The following is a 16,294-nucleotide window of genomic DNA, read 5'->3' on the forward strand; positions in this document are numbered from 1 at the left end:
GGAAGGGATGTGAAGGGTAAACAAAGGAGGAGGCTGCAATGCTTGGTAAGAAATGTATGCATTATCCTGCCCATGTAATTGTAACTCCTCTGTACAGTATGTTCACAAATAAAATTAAATTAAATTAAAAAAAAGTGATAGAGCACTAGATTGAGCACATAAGCTTAGAGATAGCACCCAGGCCCTGAGTTCAAACCCTAGGAACAGAAAAAAAATATCCATTCAATGTGCAAGATAGATCAATGGATTTCCATTTAACCCAAGTACAAAGAGTGCTTTAATATAGTTTTATATTTTAATTTGGTGTAATGGATAAGAAATTACCATTTGTTGAGTTTTAATATAGTATCATTGAAATGTACACACAGATAATATTCATATGGAAAAACTATTGAAACATTCAATTTTCCAACTGGATTACCCATGTGACTATCAATATAGTTTATATGCTCAACTAAAGTAATGTATCAGAATAGAGCTAATGCAGAAGCAAGTATGACTATCCATCTGTCATTAGCAGAGTTCTGTTAAGTCTGACATTAAAGAAATTTGCCCGGTCTGGGAAGGTGGCTCAGTGGTAGAGCGCTTGCCTTGCATGCCTGAGGCCCTGGGTTTGATTCCTCAGCAACACATAAGCAAAAAGAAAAAAGCCGGAAGTGGCGCTGTGGCTCAAGTGGTAGAGTGCAAGCCTTGAGCTGAAGAGCTGAGGGACATCGTTCGGGCCCCAGAGTTCAGGCCCCACGACCGGACCCCCCAAAAAAAAAAAAGAAAGAAAAAAAAAAGAAATTTGTCCAAATAATAAACAGTAGAACTCTTCCATATTACATTCTTGGGAAATGTAGTCATTTTAAATCAAATTATATAAATTATATTGTCATGTATTTATGACTATTTTAAATCAATGAATTAATATTTTCAAATTGCTTCAGTATGAATTTCTAACCTGATAAATATCAATAGAAATAGCCTACCTAAATAGAGTTCTTTGAGATCATCAATAACATCAAAGGGTATAAGAGGAACCCAATACCAGAAAATTGGAGAATTGCTGCTCTAGTTTTTTTGGTTCTTAATGAAATGTTGAATATAACCACTAGTAAGAAATCACAATGGTTCAGGCAAGACTAAACGTTTTTCATAACAATTCTAGGAATTGTTTATCTGTACATGTGATGTTTCATGTACTATTTATTCATCTGTGACCTTTTCAAGAGTTGCATCTATTTCTCTTTAATCCGCTGTTTCCTGAGTACTCTCTCTGCCAGAGACTTTCTGTGCTATACCAAATGTATGCTCTATTCCCTGATGCACTGTTGCTTTCAGAATCCAGTAGAAGAAGCATTTGGAAATGCAGGGCAGAAAAGGTTCTATCATAGGACTGTATGCTTCTGTTTCATGGGTCGGCTTTAAAAAATGCTGATAAAAAATGATTTTGATCACCTTCCTTGCCACCACTCTTCTCTTTGAATGATTATTTTTAATAACAGAATGCTTAAAAAATAGTTGTTTTAAACAGTAGCTAACATGCACTCTGCATATTCTGCAATAGACAAGTTTTTAACTAAAGGCTACTTAGGAGCATGATGACATCTTTTTAGTAATAGGGATTTAACTCAGTTCATTGTACTTGCCAGCCAAGTACTCTGCCACTTAAGCCATGCCCCAAAGCCTTTTGCTTTTTTATTTTTCAGAAGGGGTCTCATACTGACTTTGCCTGGGACCACCATTATATTTCCATCTCCCAATTAGCTGGAAACACATTCATATACTTCCACACCCAGCTTGCTTTTGAGATAGAGTATTCCTAACTGTATTAAGGGTGGTCTTAAAACATGATCCTTTTAATTCTTCTTCAGTAACTGGAATTATAAGCATGTGCCACTGTCACACTTCATAATGATGTCAGATTCCTTTCCAGATATTTTGAAGAAATTATTTGTATATTCCTTTGATAAAGTACAATGATAGAACATTTTTTAATCAAGAGAACTTGTATAAAGTAGTCCACTTAAATATTAAATTTAATCCGGCACCAGTAGCTCATGCCTATAATCCTAGCTACTCTGGAAACTGAGATCTGAGGATCGTGGTTCAATGCCAGCCCAAGCAGGAGCTGGAAGTGGAGTTATGGCTCAAGTAGTAGAACACTAGACTTGAGTGAAAAAGCTCAGGGACAGCTCCAAGGTTCTGAGTTCAAGCCCCAGAACAGCACAAAAACTGTTTGAAATTTGGTTCATCTGTGACCAGGAATAATTAAAAGAGAATAATCAAAATTGTCTCAAAACAGGACTTTGAAGTAAGAAAGACAAACTTACCTTAAAATTCTGGATATTCTTTTGCTTTATGAAAACATCTCTTACTTAGATTGTAGGTCTTACGAGTTTTAATATCCTTCTTTTAAATAGTTGACTTTCCCCAACTTCCCCAAAAGTTTTGGCTATAGAGGGAAAGTTGAATAATTAAAAGCTCTTCATATTTAGATCTTGTTCTTGTTCTTCCCCAAATTCTCACTGCATTTTACTATCAGGACATCTAAGCAGTACTAAATGAGATCTTGGTTTTAGAATAACTACCTTGACCTTCAGTTGCCCTATTACTTACAAGTCACTCTTTGTACAACTACTTAAACATAATTTTTTTAAAAAAAAACATTGTGAATACTTCCTCGTTTCTAATACAAAAAGAATAACACTGGTTGAAAGAGATACTATTCTCATCTCCCTGTTTCTTTGAGTATCAAGGTTCCCTAAGTATGCTATCATTCTGCTTAGAACATTCCCTATGTTGTGAAGTGTTTCAGAATTTATTTTACATTTTTTCCCAGTCCTGGGGCTTGAACTCAGGGCCTGAGTGCTGTCCCTTAGCCTCTTTATGTTCAAGGCTACTGCTCTACCACTTGAGCCACAGCACATCTTCCACCTTTTTCTGAGTAGTTAATTGGTGATAAGAATCTCACAGACTTTCCTGTCCAGCTTGGCTTGGAACCATGATCCTCAGATCTCAGCCTCCTGACTAGCTAGAATTACAGGCATGAGCCACCGATGCTTGGCTTTATTTTACGTTTTTGTATGTGGGTCTAGAAGCGTAGAACTTATTACATGGTTGATACTCAATGTATATTTCTTCAATGAATCCATATTCACAAATAATATCATTATGATATTATACTCACAAATAATATCATTATATCACTCTAATATCATCAGATTTTTGAAAGAAATGTAAGGAGTTGGCTGCCAGCATGAGCTTAGATCCAATTTCTATATATTGTGAATAAATATTAACTGTAAAATGTCTCCCATAGTGCAGATTATTTCTTAACTGGATTTGTCTTCTGAGGCTCTGACATCCCCTCATTAAAGAAAGTCAACTGAACTGAACACTGAAAATTTTCTCTGACTTCCTCTAGGAAGGTAATAACATTATCTCAGTATTTAACAAAGGCCAAAGATTTTATTTTTAACTTTTCCTTTTGGAAAAAAAATTGACATTCTTTTCAAACCTTGCTAAAAATGAAAACAGCTGCTTGCTTTTCTGTATGTGTTTTAAATGTTTTCTTCACTTTTTCTTCCCCAATACACTGGCAATCAGGATGATTAAATGTTCAGTATTAGTTCTAAATATGACCATATATAGATATGATCATAGATATAAATATCTATCCTATGTAAAACTGGCTACTCAGGAGGCTGAGATCCCATGAAGCATAGTATAAAGCCAGCTGAGGTAGACTCAATCTCCACAATAGCCAGCAAATGGTAGGGCTTGAAGTGTGGCTCCAGTAGTAGAATAAGCAAACTGAGCAAGTTTAGAGCCCTGAGTTCAATTCCCAGTATCAACCCCCCAAAAAGCCAATAAGCAAAATGAGTTTGTTAAATTTTGAATTGCATACTACTTGTATTTGGATATCATTTGACTAAGTAATGTCAGTTATAGCTAGATTGCTAAACTAGTTATACAGTTCCCTCCCAACTCCATATTTATATGACCATGACCAGGTATTTACACCTTAAAAATTAGTACACACTACAAATCAGGACAGCCACTGACCCTGAGAACTAGTTGTTAAACTTTAAAATAGCACCCTTGAATGAAACTATTTAATTTTCATTTTTAAATTCCACTAATAGTTCTAGATCTTATTAAAGATAGAGAAATAGTGTGAAATAATTATTAAAAGGCACTAAAGCCAAATTATTTTGGCTTCAAAACCCAGTTCTAGCACTCACAAGTTGAATTGTCCTAGGCAGGTCAGTCAATTTTATCTTTTTGTATGGTGTTGGGAATTAAATTTTATCTTTAGTAGGGACAATAGCAATGCCTACCTTATAGGATTGACAGGAGGATTAAATATGTTAGGGGCCTGCTTTATAGATAAATCTTGTCTGGGGGCCTCAGTTATACAGAGAAAACTCACAATTCAAGAAGTAAACAACAATTTCACTAAAAATCCAATATAAACTTAAAAGAGTATTTGCACTGAAGCCTTGAGGCTTTCTATCTCTGGAAGCCTGCATTAGCCTTTCTGTAGACCCAGATTTGATGGTCTTTTCTGAGCCAACAGCAGATTAAAAAGATAAAATTAGAGAGGACACTCACTGTTACAAGCAACAAGTTAAGTAATGATATTTGTCCCTCAAAGAATATTGCCCAACATGATATTCAAAGTGGGTCAGAGCTGGGTGAAGGTGAGTCATGACCGTTATCCTAGCTACTCAGGAGGCTGAGATCTGCCAACCTAGGCAGGAAAGTTTATGATAGACTGTTATCTCCAATTAGCCACAAGAAAACTAAAAGTGGCACTGTGGCTCAACGTGGTAGAGCACTAAGCCTTCTGGAAAAAATCTCAGGGACAGTACCCAGGTCCTGAGTTCAATCCCCATAACCAAAAAATGTGGGTCAGACTGGATGTTCTTCAAGGTCCATTTGAGTTCCAAAGACATGACATTGGTAAAAAAAAAACAGATTGGGGACAAACAATATTACTACCGTGTTTAATAACATCTTACAAAGTTGATCAAGTGTCAATAGTAAATTGTAACCAATGTATCCCAGTTTAAAAATAAGGCAGTCTTCAATTATTGTCTGTCTGTGCTGGTATTGGGACTTGAACTCAGGGTCTGGATGCTGTGTTTTAGCTTTTTCACTCAAAGCTGGTGCTCTAGCACTTTGCCACACCTTCACTTCTGGCTTTTTGGTGGTTAATTGGAGATCAGAGTATCACAGACTTTCCCCTCCAGTCTGGTTTCAAAATGTGATCCTCAGATCTCAGCTTTCTGAGTAGCTAAAATTAAAGGTGTGAGAGACCAGTGCCTGAGTAGTCTTTGATTATTTTAAAATGCCCATTCAAAATTATTATAGTTCTTCCTAGAATAAGAACCTAAGGTAGTACAAATGAAGATAAAATGTTTTAGTCTTTTTTATAATTATCTTAAAATACATGTACAAGGAGATTTCAATTTAACATGTTCATTTTGTATGTATTACATCTTAATCAGTTTTCTCTTACATCATTCTGCCCAGCCCCATCTATCTGATATCTATCCATCTCCTCAAGTTTCCTAGTTCCATATTCATATATGTACATTGAGTATTATGACTGTACTCGCCCACTATTTCAAATGAAATATTTTGGGAACTGTAGAGATTGTAGCAGATGAATTTACTTTATTCATAGTGGTCTACACATTAAATGTGTAATGAGCTCTGTACATCTCCTTTATAGTAACTATTTAAATGTTTTAATATAATAGGATCAGCTTAACAGATGGGGGTGTTTTTTTCTTTGCTATAGTTTTGGTAATACAAGTGAGGACCTTATAAAGCTGTGATCCTGAACAAGAGCTTGTACCATAAGTCAGGAAGCCAAGCATGGTTCTTGAGGCACTGAAGCAGAAGGGTTGTGAGTTTGAAACCAGTCTGAGTTACTTTGCAACACATTGTCCTGAAACCCAAAAGACCTTGTAACAGTGTTCTACTACTACCTTGCATCTAGGCAACATAAAAAGCAATCATCAATTTTCATAAATTAACTACCACAATCAAGCCATCACAGAATATATTATAAAATTGTGTTGCTAATTTTTGTTTAAAATTTAATTTAAGCATTTTTCAAAAGTGATAACATCTAAGAGGTTAGCTTATAAATCATTCAAGGAAATGTGAAAGAATTGCCAAGTCTTTGATGATTAAGTCTGTGAGGAATATGGATTTTTGTAAAGGAAAAACACTGATGGTAATTTAATTGATGTAAGATATGCATATCTGTTATGCAGAAAAAATGCTGATTAGAGAGTCTCATACAATATTCTACTTTGAACACAAGTGGCTCATGCCTCTAATCCTCCTTACTCAGGAGGCTGAGATCTGAGGGTCACGGTTAGAAGCCAGCCCAGGCAGGAAAGTCTGTGAGACTCTTACCTCTAATTAACCACAAAAAAAGCCTGAAGTTGACCTGTGATTCAAGTGAGAGAGTACTAACCTTGAGCACAAAAGCTCAAGGACAGCTCCCAAGCCCAGATTTCAAGACCCAGGACTATATATAATATACATAACATATATATGTATATATTCTTTTTGTGCTTAGTATATTTTTGTTCATCTATAGACTAGTCTATATAGGGCTGCTTGTACATGCTTTTTAAAAGATTCAGTCTTAGCCAAGTGTGTTTAACTATGTTAAAATTATATCTTTGCTCTTAATAATTTTCTTGCATAAAAGTTGTTAAAATTAAGTATTTTGTAAAGTTCATTTTTCGACATAACATCTTGTACATCTCATTGTTGCAATGGGTCCACCTCTATCCCTATTTAAACAATTTTTTTCCCTTCCCCTCCACAAAGTATACCAACATCAAATACAGTGGAAACAGGGGTTATATCGTGGGGGTAGGACATACAAAGCAAGGCCAGGGGTGGGGGTGGGGGTAGGGAAGGGGAAAGAGGGGGAAGGGGAAAGGGGGGGTGGGGGGGGTAAGAGGGTGGGGGGGAAATGGGAAGGGATGGGAAGGGGAAACAAAGGAGGAGGCTACAATGCTTGATAAGAAGTGTACGCATCGTGCTGGGAAGGTGGCTCAGTAGTAGAGCGCTTGCCTTGCATGCATGAGGCCTTGGGTTCGATTCCTCAGCACCACATAAGAAAAAAGAAAAAAGCCGGAAGTGGCGCTATGGCTCAAGTGGTAGAGCGCTAGCCTTGAGCTGAAGAGCTGAGGGACAGCGCCCAGGCCCAGAGTTCAGGCCCCATGACTGGACCCCCCCCCAAAAAAGAAAAGAAATGTACTCATCACCTTGCCCATGCAATTGTAACCCCTCTGTATGGTATTTTTTAAATTTTTTTAATTTAATTTTTTTTAATTTTAAGTTTATTTTTAAATTAAGTATTTTATGGGCTTATAGCATGACTCAAATCGTAGAGCACCTGCCTAGAAAGCATGAGGTTCTGAGTGCAAGCCTTAGTACCACCAAAAAAGAAAATTATTTGTGTAAAGCTATTAAGTACTTGTTACATATAAATTTTACCTATGTGAATCATCTAATCTCCTGATAGTACCACATAAGAAAGGCATTACTGTAGTTAATTGTGGAATTCTCTGCCCTAAAGGCAATTTTCTCAGATAGAGTCTTGCTTGTACCTCACTGCCAACCTCAGACCAAAACCCTCCTACCTATGCATCCTGGGAAGCTAGGATGTCAACTGTGTGTCACCATACCCAGCTTGTTCTTCTAAGATGAACTTTCACTAACTTTCTAGTTGGGCTATCCTCAAACTGCCATCCTTCCAACTCTGCATCCTATGTGATTGCAGTTATGAGCTACCATACCTGACTTATTATGATCTTACTACCCTTTTACTCAAACTGGCCTTAAACTTCCATTCTCACTTATTTCTGCTTCCTGCGTAGCTGGGATTACAAGGGTGCATGACACCACCTGGCCTAAAAAAGTTCTGAACTTAGAAAGGGAGTAGCCTGCCAACTGAGATGCAAAGCAAAATGAAACTATAAATAGTTGTCAGAGCCAGGCCCTGGTAGCTCATGCCTGTTATCCTAGCTATTCAAGAGGCTAATAACTGAGGACCACTGTTTAAAGCCAGCCTAGGGAGGAAAGTCTTTGAGACTCTTACCTCAATTAACCACACAAAGACTAAAAGTAAAGCTGTGGCTCAACCAGTAGAGTGCCACCTTGAGTAAAAAAGCCAAGGGATAGCACCCAGGTCCTGAGGTCAAGTCCTAGGACCAGGGGAAGGGAGGTCCTTGCAAAAAACAAGTAACAAGTAACAAAGAGCAAGCATTTACTTTCTCGCTTAAAAGGTGGGAATTCTACATTACTTGACTTTCCTAGGTTAAAACTTCATCTAACTATAATGGTGAGTATGTTTTTGAGTATCCACCCTTGGAATCTACCTCATACTTTCCAAATCAATTTTTCAAACTTTTTGTCTATTAGTCCAAATTTTTAAGGGGCAACATTTGAGGTGGATATTCAGTAAAACATAGGTAACCAAAGAAGGGAGGATTGTCAGAACAGATGCAAGACATTTTAAGCTAAGGGAGGAGAAGGAACAGAATGTTTATGAGTAGTAATTTACAATAGATAGTACGATATGAGTAAACTACACTATTCATGAAGTGGGGATATAGGAAGATAAACCAAGCTACAAAAGTCAGTCAAGACCAGATCATCTAAGGCTTGACACGCTAGGCTAACGAGTCAGATCTTGTTTCTGAACAAAGTTGAAGCATGATCCAAGCAAATGATGGAAATAGGCAAATAGGAAGGTAAACTTTGCTGAAACTTTAAGAGGCTATGTTTAAGGATATTGGACTTGAAGGTATTTGATAAACAAAACTTCAAGTATAGTGGAGATATGGTGACCAAGGTGTTACTTGAGGTTACTGGAATAGTTTAGGCAAAGGAATTTTAAAAGCTAATACTAATGCCACTGGAACAGAAAGAAGGTTCTGGTAATGGGAGACAGAAAGAAAATAAATAGCATCACTATGAGTGGGTAGGTGAGCAATGAAAAAATCAAACATGATTCTGAGCCCAGCACCAGATACTCAAGAGTATCTGAAGATCTGAGATCTAAGGATCATGGTTTTAGAGCCAGCCCATGAGAAATGTTCAACAGACTTTTAGCTCCAATTAACCAGCCAAAAAAGTCAGAACTGGAGGTGTGGTAGAGGCTCTGAGGTCAAGCCATTGTATATGCACAAATAAATATAAACAAAAGAAAACTCTTATGATTCTGTGCTTACTAAAACAGGTGATCAAAAGGCTTTTGGTGTTATTAACTGACTGGGATCACTGGAAGGGAGCAGTACTGCAAGGGTTTGGGAAGGGGAGTAGCTATATCCTAATACTTGAAAATACATCTTTTATATGATTAGAAAGATGATTCTTTGGGTTTTTTTAATTTTCTTTTTTAATTGAAAAGGTTATGTGTTGGGGGGTTGCAGTTACATAAGTAAGACATGTTTTTATTGTTAGACTACATATAGCATGTATGAATATGGATTGTGGAGAGATAATACAGCACTGTTCCTGCTATGTAAACAATGCACATTTCTTGACTTGCCTTGTTGTAATCTCTTACCACAATGGTCAATATATTCCCCTGCCACCCACCTCATATCTTGTAAAAGAAGGAAAACCTAGTTTCTCTTAAGCAAAAACATATCTGAAGGCCATATCTGTGACTTAAGAAATACTTTAAAAATTTCATTTGTTCTTTGAGGTCTTTTATTCCATTGTACATCACTACAGATTTTTCACTTTATAGCACAGATTTTCAGTTGAGAAAACATTGACAGCGCTTTGGACTGTCTGGTGATACACGCCAAGTGTCAGTAGCTAAATAACATTGAAGTGAGTGAAAGTTGCAACATCTAATATGATGCACAGATTTTTTTACGTATAAAGCAAATTTTTCTAATTTAAATACCCAAGTGTAAAAATCAAGTGTGTTTCTTTAGGTTTACTTGATAGAAATTTCTGTACATTGTATTTTGTATTGCAGAGTGTTATATCACTGTACATTACAACACAGGACTTCGTAGGTTTTGTTACTTGAAGTAGAATAAATATCCACAGAGTAAAAAAAAAAGAAATACTTAAAAATGTTGCATATTCCAAAGCTCCAATTTTATAATTATCTGTGTTCAAGTATTATACAGCTTATAGTATCAAAAATTAAAAGCTTGATATATTGGGTATATGTTTTTCTCTTTTTTGTGCCAGTATTGGAGCTTGAACTCAGAGCATTGCACTCTGCCTGGCTTTTTTACTCATAGCTGGCACTCTACCACTTGAGTTAGACCTATAAATTTTTGCTAGTTAATTGAAGATGGCTTCTCCTAGATTTGTCTTCCTGAACTAGCCTCAAATATCAACCTTAGATCTCAGCTATTCAGCCTCCTGCTAGTTTGTGTGTGTGTGTGTGTGTGTGTGTGTTTGTGTGTGTGTGCAAGCTGAAGTATGAACTCAGATGTACTAGACAGTTGCTCTATCAATGGAGTCACTCCCCAAACCCTAATTACAACTCTATAACTACACCTTATCTTGAAAAGTGGCATATAGTAACAAAGGCAAATAATGTCTGCAGTAATAAAGATAAATAATGTCTGTGCTTGAAGTGTCATAGCTAGAAATGTAAAGCCCATAAATTGAAAAAAAGTCACCCTCTTGCAAAATGACCAGTTCTCCAGACCCATCAGAAACATTTAGGTCATATATTCACATTGAGAAGATCAACTAGGAGATACCTATATTTCAGACTCCACTTCCCACTGCTTTTGAATTTTTTTCCCGTGTAAATGAAAGAAGAGCATCATTAACTGCTATCACACTGAATGATCACAAATTAGTAGAGTTAGAAGAGAGTTTAACTAAATGGCTCCATATGTAAAAATAGTCTTTAAGGATCTATAAATGAGACCCCTTAAATATATATATATATATATATATATATGGAAAATAATAACTCCAAGTAAGAAGAAGATCAAAAATATGTACTATGAGATATTTCTTTGTGGCCTGATCTTTTGAAGATTTTGACTATTGAAGATTTTGACTATTTTGACTATAAGCAATTACTTATACAGAAATTCTACAATGTATATTAGCATTTAAGATTTATACCCTTAATTTGATCTTTGGAAATATCAATAGTATTTTAGAATTGTACTTTTATGTTTAAATTCTTGTCTAAAGGTCTTTTTAGATTCTTGTTTGTGTGTGGTTGCTTATTGCAGATCAGAGTTTGATCATTAACCTAGATTCGGGTTTAAACCTAATACCAATGGGAAGTTTCTCAGGCTGGCAATACCTTAGCATTCAAAGAGCTCTATTATTTGCCTAAGTGTATTGATCTTGAGTCATATAAAGTAGGAGGAATATAAGTCTTGATAAGCATTGGAATGGAATGAACAATATGATAGTCTCAGAGCATTGGGAACAATGTCATTTTTCCAAGAAAAGCATATATTTGGGAACAAAAAGATGTTATTATAGACATTGGACTTGTAGTAATAAAATTAGTCTGATTTCATGCTTGTCCTTAATTGAATATTTCTGTTTTTGTTTATTCTTTGTAGTGCTGGGAATCAAACCCATGGCCCTGAAAATGCTAGATAACTGCTCTACCTCTTAGCTATAACCCCTAGGCAGAAAAATACCTTTCTATCAATTGCTAACCTGATCAGATCTATGTAAAACACAGAGCACCTTGAACAAATTTTTCATTCTTTAATTTTTAATAGCATATATTAATTGTAAAAATAACATGACCCATTACAACATTCTCACACATGTATTAAAATCTACTTTAATCATATTCAATCATAATCATTTCCCTCCCTTGTCCCTCCCCTGCCACCATCTCCTTGATCTTCCTCTTCCCAAGTATCTTGAACAACCTCTACATTGCTTTTGAAGATATAGAAAAATGGAACATTTTACAGGTGGACCTGTTGCAACAATGAGAAGTACAAGTTGTCATGTCCAAAACGAGCTTTACAACGTCGGTGCGGGGGGGGGGGGGAAGGGGGGGAAGGAGAAGGATTGGGATTGGGGGGGAGGGGGGAGGCTGGGAAGGGATGTGAAGGGTAAACAAAGGAGGAGGCTGCAATGCTTGGTAAGAAATGTATGCATTATCCTGCCCATGTAATTGTAACTCCTCTGTACAGCACGTTCACAAATAAAATAAAATTAAAAAAATAAAGCTAGAAAAAAAAAGAAAAATGGGACATTTGTGTTGTCTCAGATTACTATCCTGATACTTTAATACTTGTACTTGTGAGTAGTGGGTGCATATGATAACCCATCACCTTATAAACTGGAAAATATATAGCTACATGTTTTTCTGTTTCCCAAATCTCAGATTCCCTAAGATTTAAGTTCTATTTTCTATCATCCAAGGTACTATTTGTCAATAAGCAAGCCTTCATTGTACTGCCCAAAGGCAATATTGTTGAGTGACTGGTAATTAATCTGAATAGAGGGGAGGTATCTATTTTACATAATAGATTCTTTTTTATTTTTTTCTATTAATAAGTTTTTTATTATGAAAATACCATACACAGAGGGGTTACAATTACATGAGCAAAGTAATGAGTATATTTCTTATCAAGCATTGTTACCTCCTCCTTTGTTTCCCCTTACCATCCCTGCCCTCCCCTCCCATCTCCCCCCCATCCCGCCAAAGTTGTAAAGTTCATTTTTCAACATAACATCTTGTACATCTCATTGTTGCAATGGGTCGACCTGTGTCCCTATTTAAACAAGCTTTTTCCCTTCCCCTCCTCAAATTATACCAACATCCAATACAGTGAAAACATGGGAATAATAGATTTTTTACTCAATTATGAGCTTCTACGGATCAGAAACCCAGTTTCATGCACATTTATATCTCCTGTAGTAGGTATCTGATAAATGCTCATTGAATGAAGGTATATCCTTTTGCCTCATTTGGTCTCATTGTAAATTGGGTTAACAATTGGATTTTAAATTAAGAATATTAAAGTAAAACTGGATTCACTTTCTTTTACAGGTGCAGGAGACATTGTTGCAATCATGATTGGCAATCTAAAAGGAACAAAAATTCTACATTCTATTCAAAGAGGCATCCAAGTAACAATGGTCATCGAAGTAGGGAAAAAACATGGCCCTTGGGTGAATCACTATTCAATTTTCTTCGTTTCCGTGTCCTTTTTCATTATTACTGCAGCAACTGTGGGCTATTTTATCTTTTATTCTGCACGAAGACTACGGAATGCAAGAGCTCAAAGCAGGAAGCAGGTTTGTCAATATTCCTTTTTTCCAAAGTTAAAATATTTTTAATATTTTAATGATAATTTCATTGTCAGGCATTTTATTATACTTTAGTTGCTAGACCAAAATCTATGTCTATGTCTATCTGGTCATTTAAAAAAATATGTCAACTTCCATCTTCTCAAATCTTTTATTTCCTATCACTTGTCAAGTAACTTAATTCTGCCTGACTAAGTCTTTAAAACTTCAGCCAAGAACACAGCTAGTATTTAATTACAAGTGGGTGTAAATACATAAGTCCTTTTAAAAAACATTTTTAAATTATAAAAACATTTAGGGCTGGGAAGGTGGCTCAGTGGTAGAGTGCTTGCCTTGCATGCCTGAGGCCCTGGGTTCGATTCCTCAGCACCACATAAGCAAAAAGAAAAAAGCCAAAGTGGCGCTGTGGCTCAAGTGGTAGAGTGCTAGCCTTGAGCTGAAGAGCTGAGGGACAGTGTCCAGACCCAGAGTTCAGGCCCCACAACTGGACCCAAAAAAAACAAAACAAAACAAAAACAAAAACATTTAATGCTCAATTAGGGAAATTTAAGAATTAAAAAGTACAGAGGAAAAAAAAACCTTCATAAACTCCAAAATAGCTGGGCACCAGTGGCTCTTGCCTGTAATCCTAGCTACTCAGGAAGCTGATCTGTGGCATGTGGTTTGAAGCCAACAGGGCAGGAAAGTCTATGAGACTCTGCTCTCCAATTAACTGCCCCAAAAAAAGCTGGAAGCGGAGCTGTGGCTAAAGTAGTAGAACCTCCCTTGAGCAAAAAAAGCTAAAGGCCCTGAATTCAAGTCCTGGGACCAGCACACGCGCGCATGCGCGCGCGCGCACACACACACACACACACACACACACACACACACTATACAAAAGTAACTGTAGTCATTGCCCAAAGGTGCCCCCTCCCATGTTACATTTATATGCATATGTGTATGCTGGATTGAAAAATGACACAGCTGAATTTCATGACCAGGTATGTTTAAAGTTCTAATCATGCATAATACCATGCTAGGCTTCATGCCAAGTCATATGTTCCTGTTTTCTATCATCTTTTAACACTGATCTATAAAGGATACAAAACATGCTTTTGCAGAGCAAAAGCATCAAAGTGTTATTGAATAGGGAATTACCTATAATTCAGTAGCCTGATCCTGACATCTTTAAACAGTTCTTTACTGCCCCTGCCCCTACCCTCACTTTTCTCCTTACTAACTCTGTGGTCACTCCCATGTATACAACTCAATTTCTTTGGCTGTTCAATCTCTTTGTTACAGAGTCATTCCTGGGGTAGTCATGGGAAATTGATTCTAAGATCTTCCAACAAATACCAAAATCTACACATGCACAAGTCCTCTATGTAAAATGCTGTTGCTTTTGCATATAACTTATATGTATCCTCTTAGACATTTTAAATCATCTGTAGATTATTTACAATATCTAATTCAATGTAAATGATATATCAGTGGTTCGTATCTGATATTTTGGAGGGAATTATTGCAAGAAAATGAAAGCCTGTATATATGTTCAAGAGAGATGTCAGGGTTTGTAATCTGCATTTATTTATTTATTTTTATTTTTTTATGTCAGAGTTTGTAATCTGAATTTATTTATTTATTTATTTTTATTTTTTTGTCAGTCATGGGGCTTGAACTCTGGTCTTGGGCATTATCCCTGTGCTCTTCAGCTCAAGGCAAGGGCTGTACCACTTGAGCCACAGCACCACTTCCGGTTTTCTAGTGGTTTATTGGAGTTAACAGTCTTACGGACTTCCCTGCCTGGGCTGGCTTTGAACCATGATCCTCAGATCTCAGCCTCCTGAGTAGCTAGGATTACAGGTGTGAGCCACCGGTGCCAGGCTTCTGAATTTATTTGTATCCATTCATAGCAGAAGCTATGAATTTGGAAAGTTGTATATACTAGTTGGCAAAATCCAACTCTGGAAGATAGTAATAACCTAAAAAAATCCAGCTCTGGTTGAAATCTACTTCCCAATAAATTGTGTCTCTACCTCACATAGCTGAAATCACAGAAAAACACTTAAGCTATACTGACTGGTCTCAATTTACATTTATAACCACAATCCTGAGATGAATCTTAATGCTACTCTTGAAACATATTATGTTATCTTAGCTATTTATTGTACTACTGAATTACTATTATACAATACTATAGACCTCCAATACCTCCTACAATTCTACTATCAACTTGTATCTTATGCCACTAAAAATTTTTTTGAAGCCATGAAAAGAGTACTTTCCCATTTACTGGCCTATCTCTATCTGAGTCTCTATCCTGCTCCTCTGATTGTTTTCTGTTCCTGTGTATGAACAGTTGCTTTGCAATAATCAACTCTCTTCCTCATGCACAAGACCTCATTTTGTCTTTTTTTTTTTTTTGCCAGTCGTGGGGCTTGAATTCTGGGCCTGAGCTCTGTCCCTGAGCCGCTCTGTAGAGTCTCATGGACTTTCCTGCCCAGGCTGGCTTTAAACTGTGATCCTCAGATCTCAGCCACCTCAGTAGCTATGATTACAGGCATGAGCCATCAGCTCCATTTTGTCTTTTGAATACATAATTCCAGCAATTGTCTTGACTCAGACTTCTACTTTTAGTAATGTCACCATTTCCTCTATATCTTCACCATCATCACAAAAATACACTATCATTATACCCATTTTCTAAAGAATTTCTTTTGACCTCTATCCAGGAATCTTGGAGTTATTCTTTATTCTTCCTTTTTTCTCACTTCCCATGTAACTGACATCAGCAAATATTGTTGGTTTGACACTCATTATATGTACAGAATCTGAGTATTGCATCCTACTACCATTGTATCTGCTCAGGTCTATGTTGCCATAATTATTATTCCTTTACATCATTCTCTTGCCTTCAAGTATTCTCAACCCAACACCAGAGTGTTCCACTTCTCCAAGTGCTCAGTAGAGCTTGAATGCTCTCAGATGATTTTGTAGCAGCATCAAC

General features: G+C 36.6%; 1 protein-coding gene across 1 annotated transcript in view; it reads left to right on the forward strand.

The window, feature by feature from the left end:
• Rnf128 (ring finger protein 128, E3 ubiquitin protein ligase) overlaps positions 1-16,294 on the forward strand; it is a 65,473-nt gene that overhangs the window by 21,120 nt on the left and 28,059 nt on the right. The window contains exon 2 of the mRNA XM_013025897.1: positions 13,049-13,296. Coding sequence (XP_012881351.1) covers positions 13,049-13,296 — 248 coding nt within the window. The remainder of the gene's footprint in view (positions 1-13,048; positions 13,297-16,294) is intronic.

This window comes from Dipodomys ordii, unplaced genomic scaffold, assembly GCF_000151885.1.
Source record: "Dipodomys ordii isolate 6190 unplaced genomic scaffold, Dord_2.0 Scaffold88, whole genome shotgun sequence".
In the NCBI taxonomy this organism is placed as follows: domain Eukaryota; kingdom Metazoa; phylum Chordata; class Mammalia; order Rodentia; family Heteromyidae; genus Dipodomys; species Dipodomys ordii.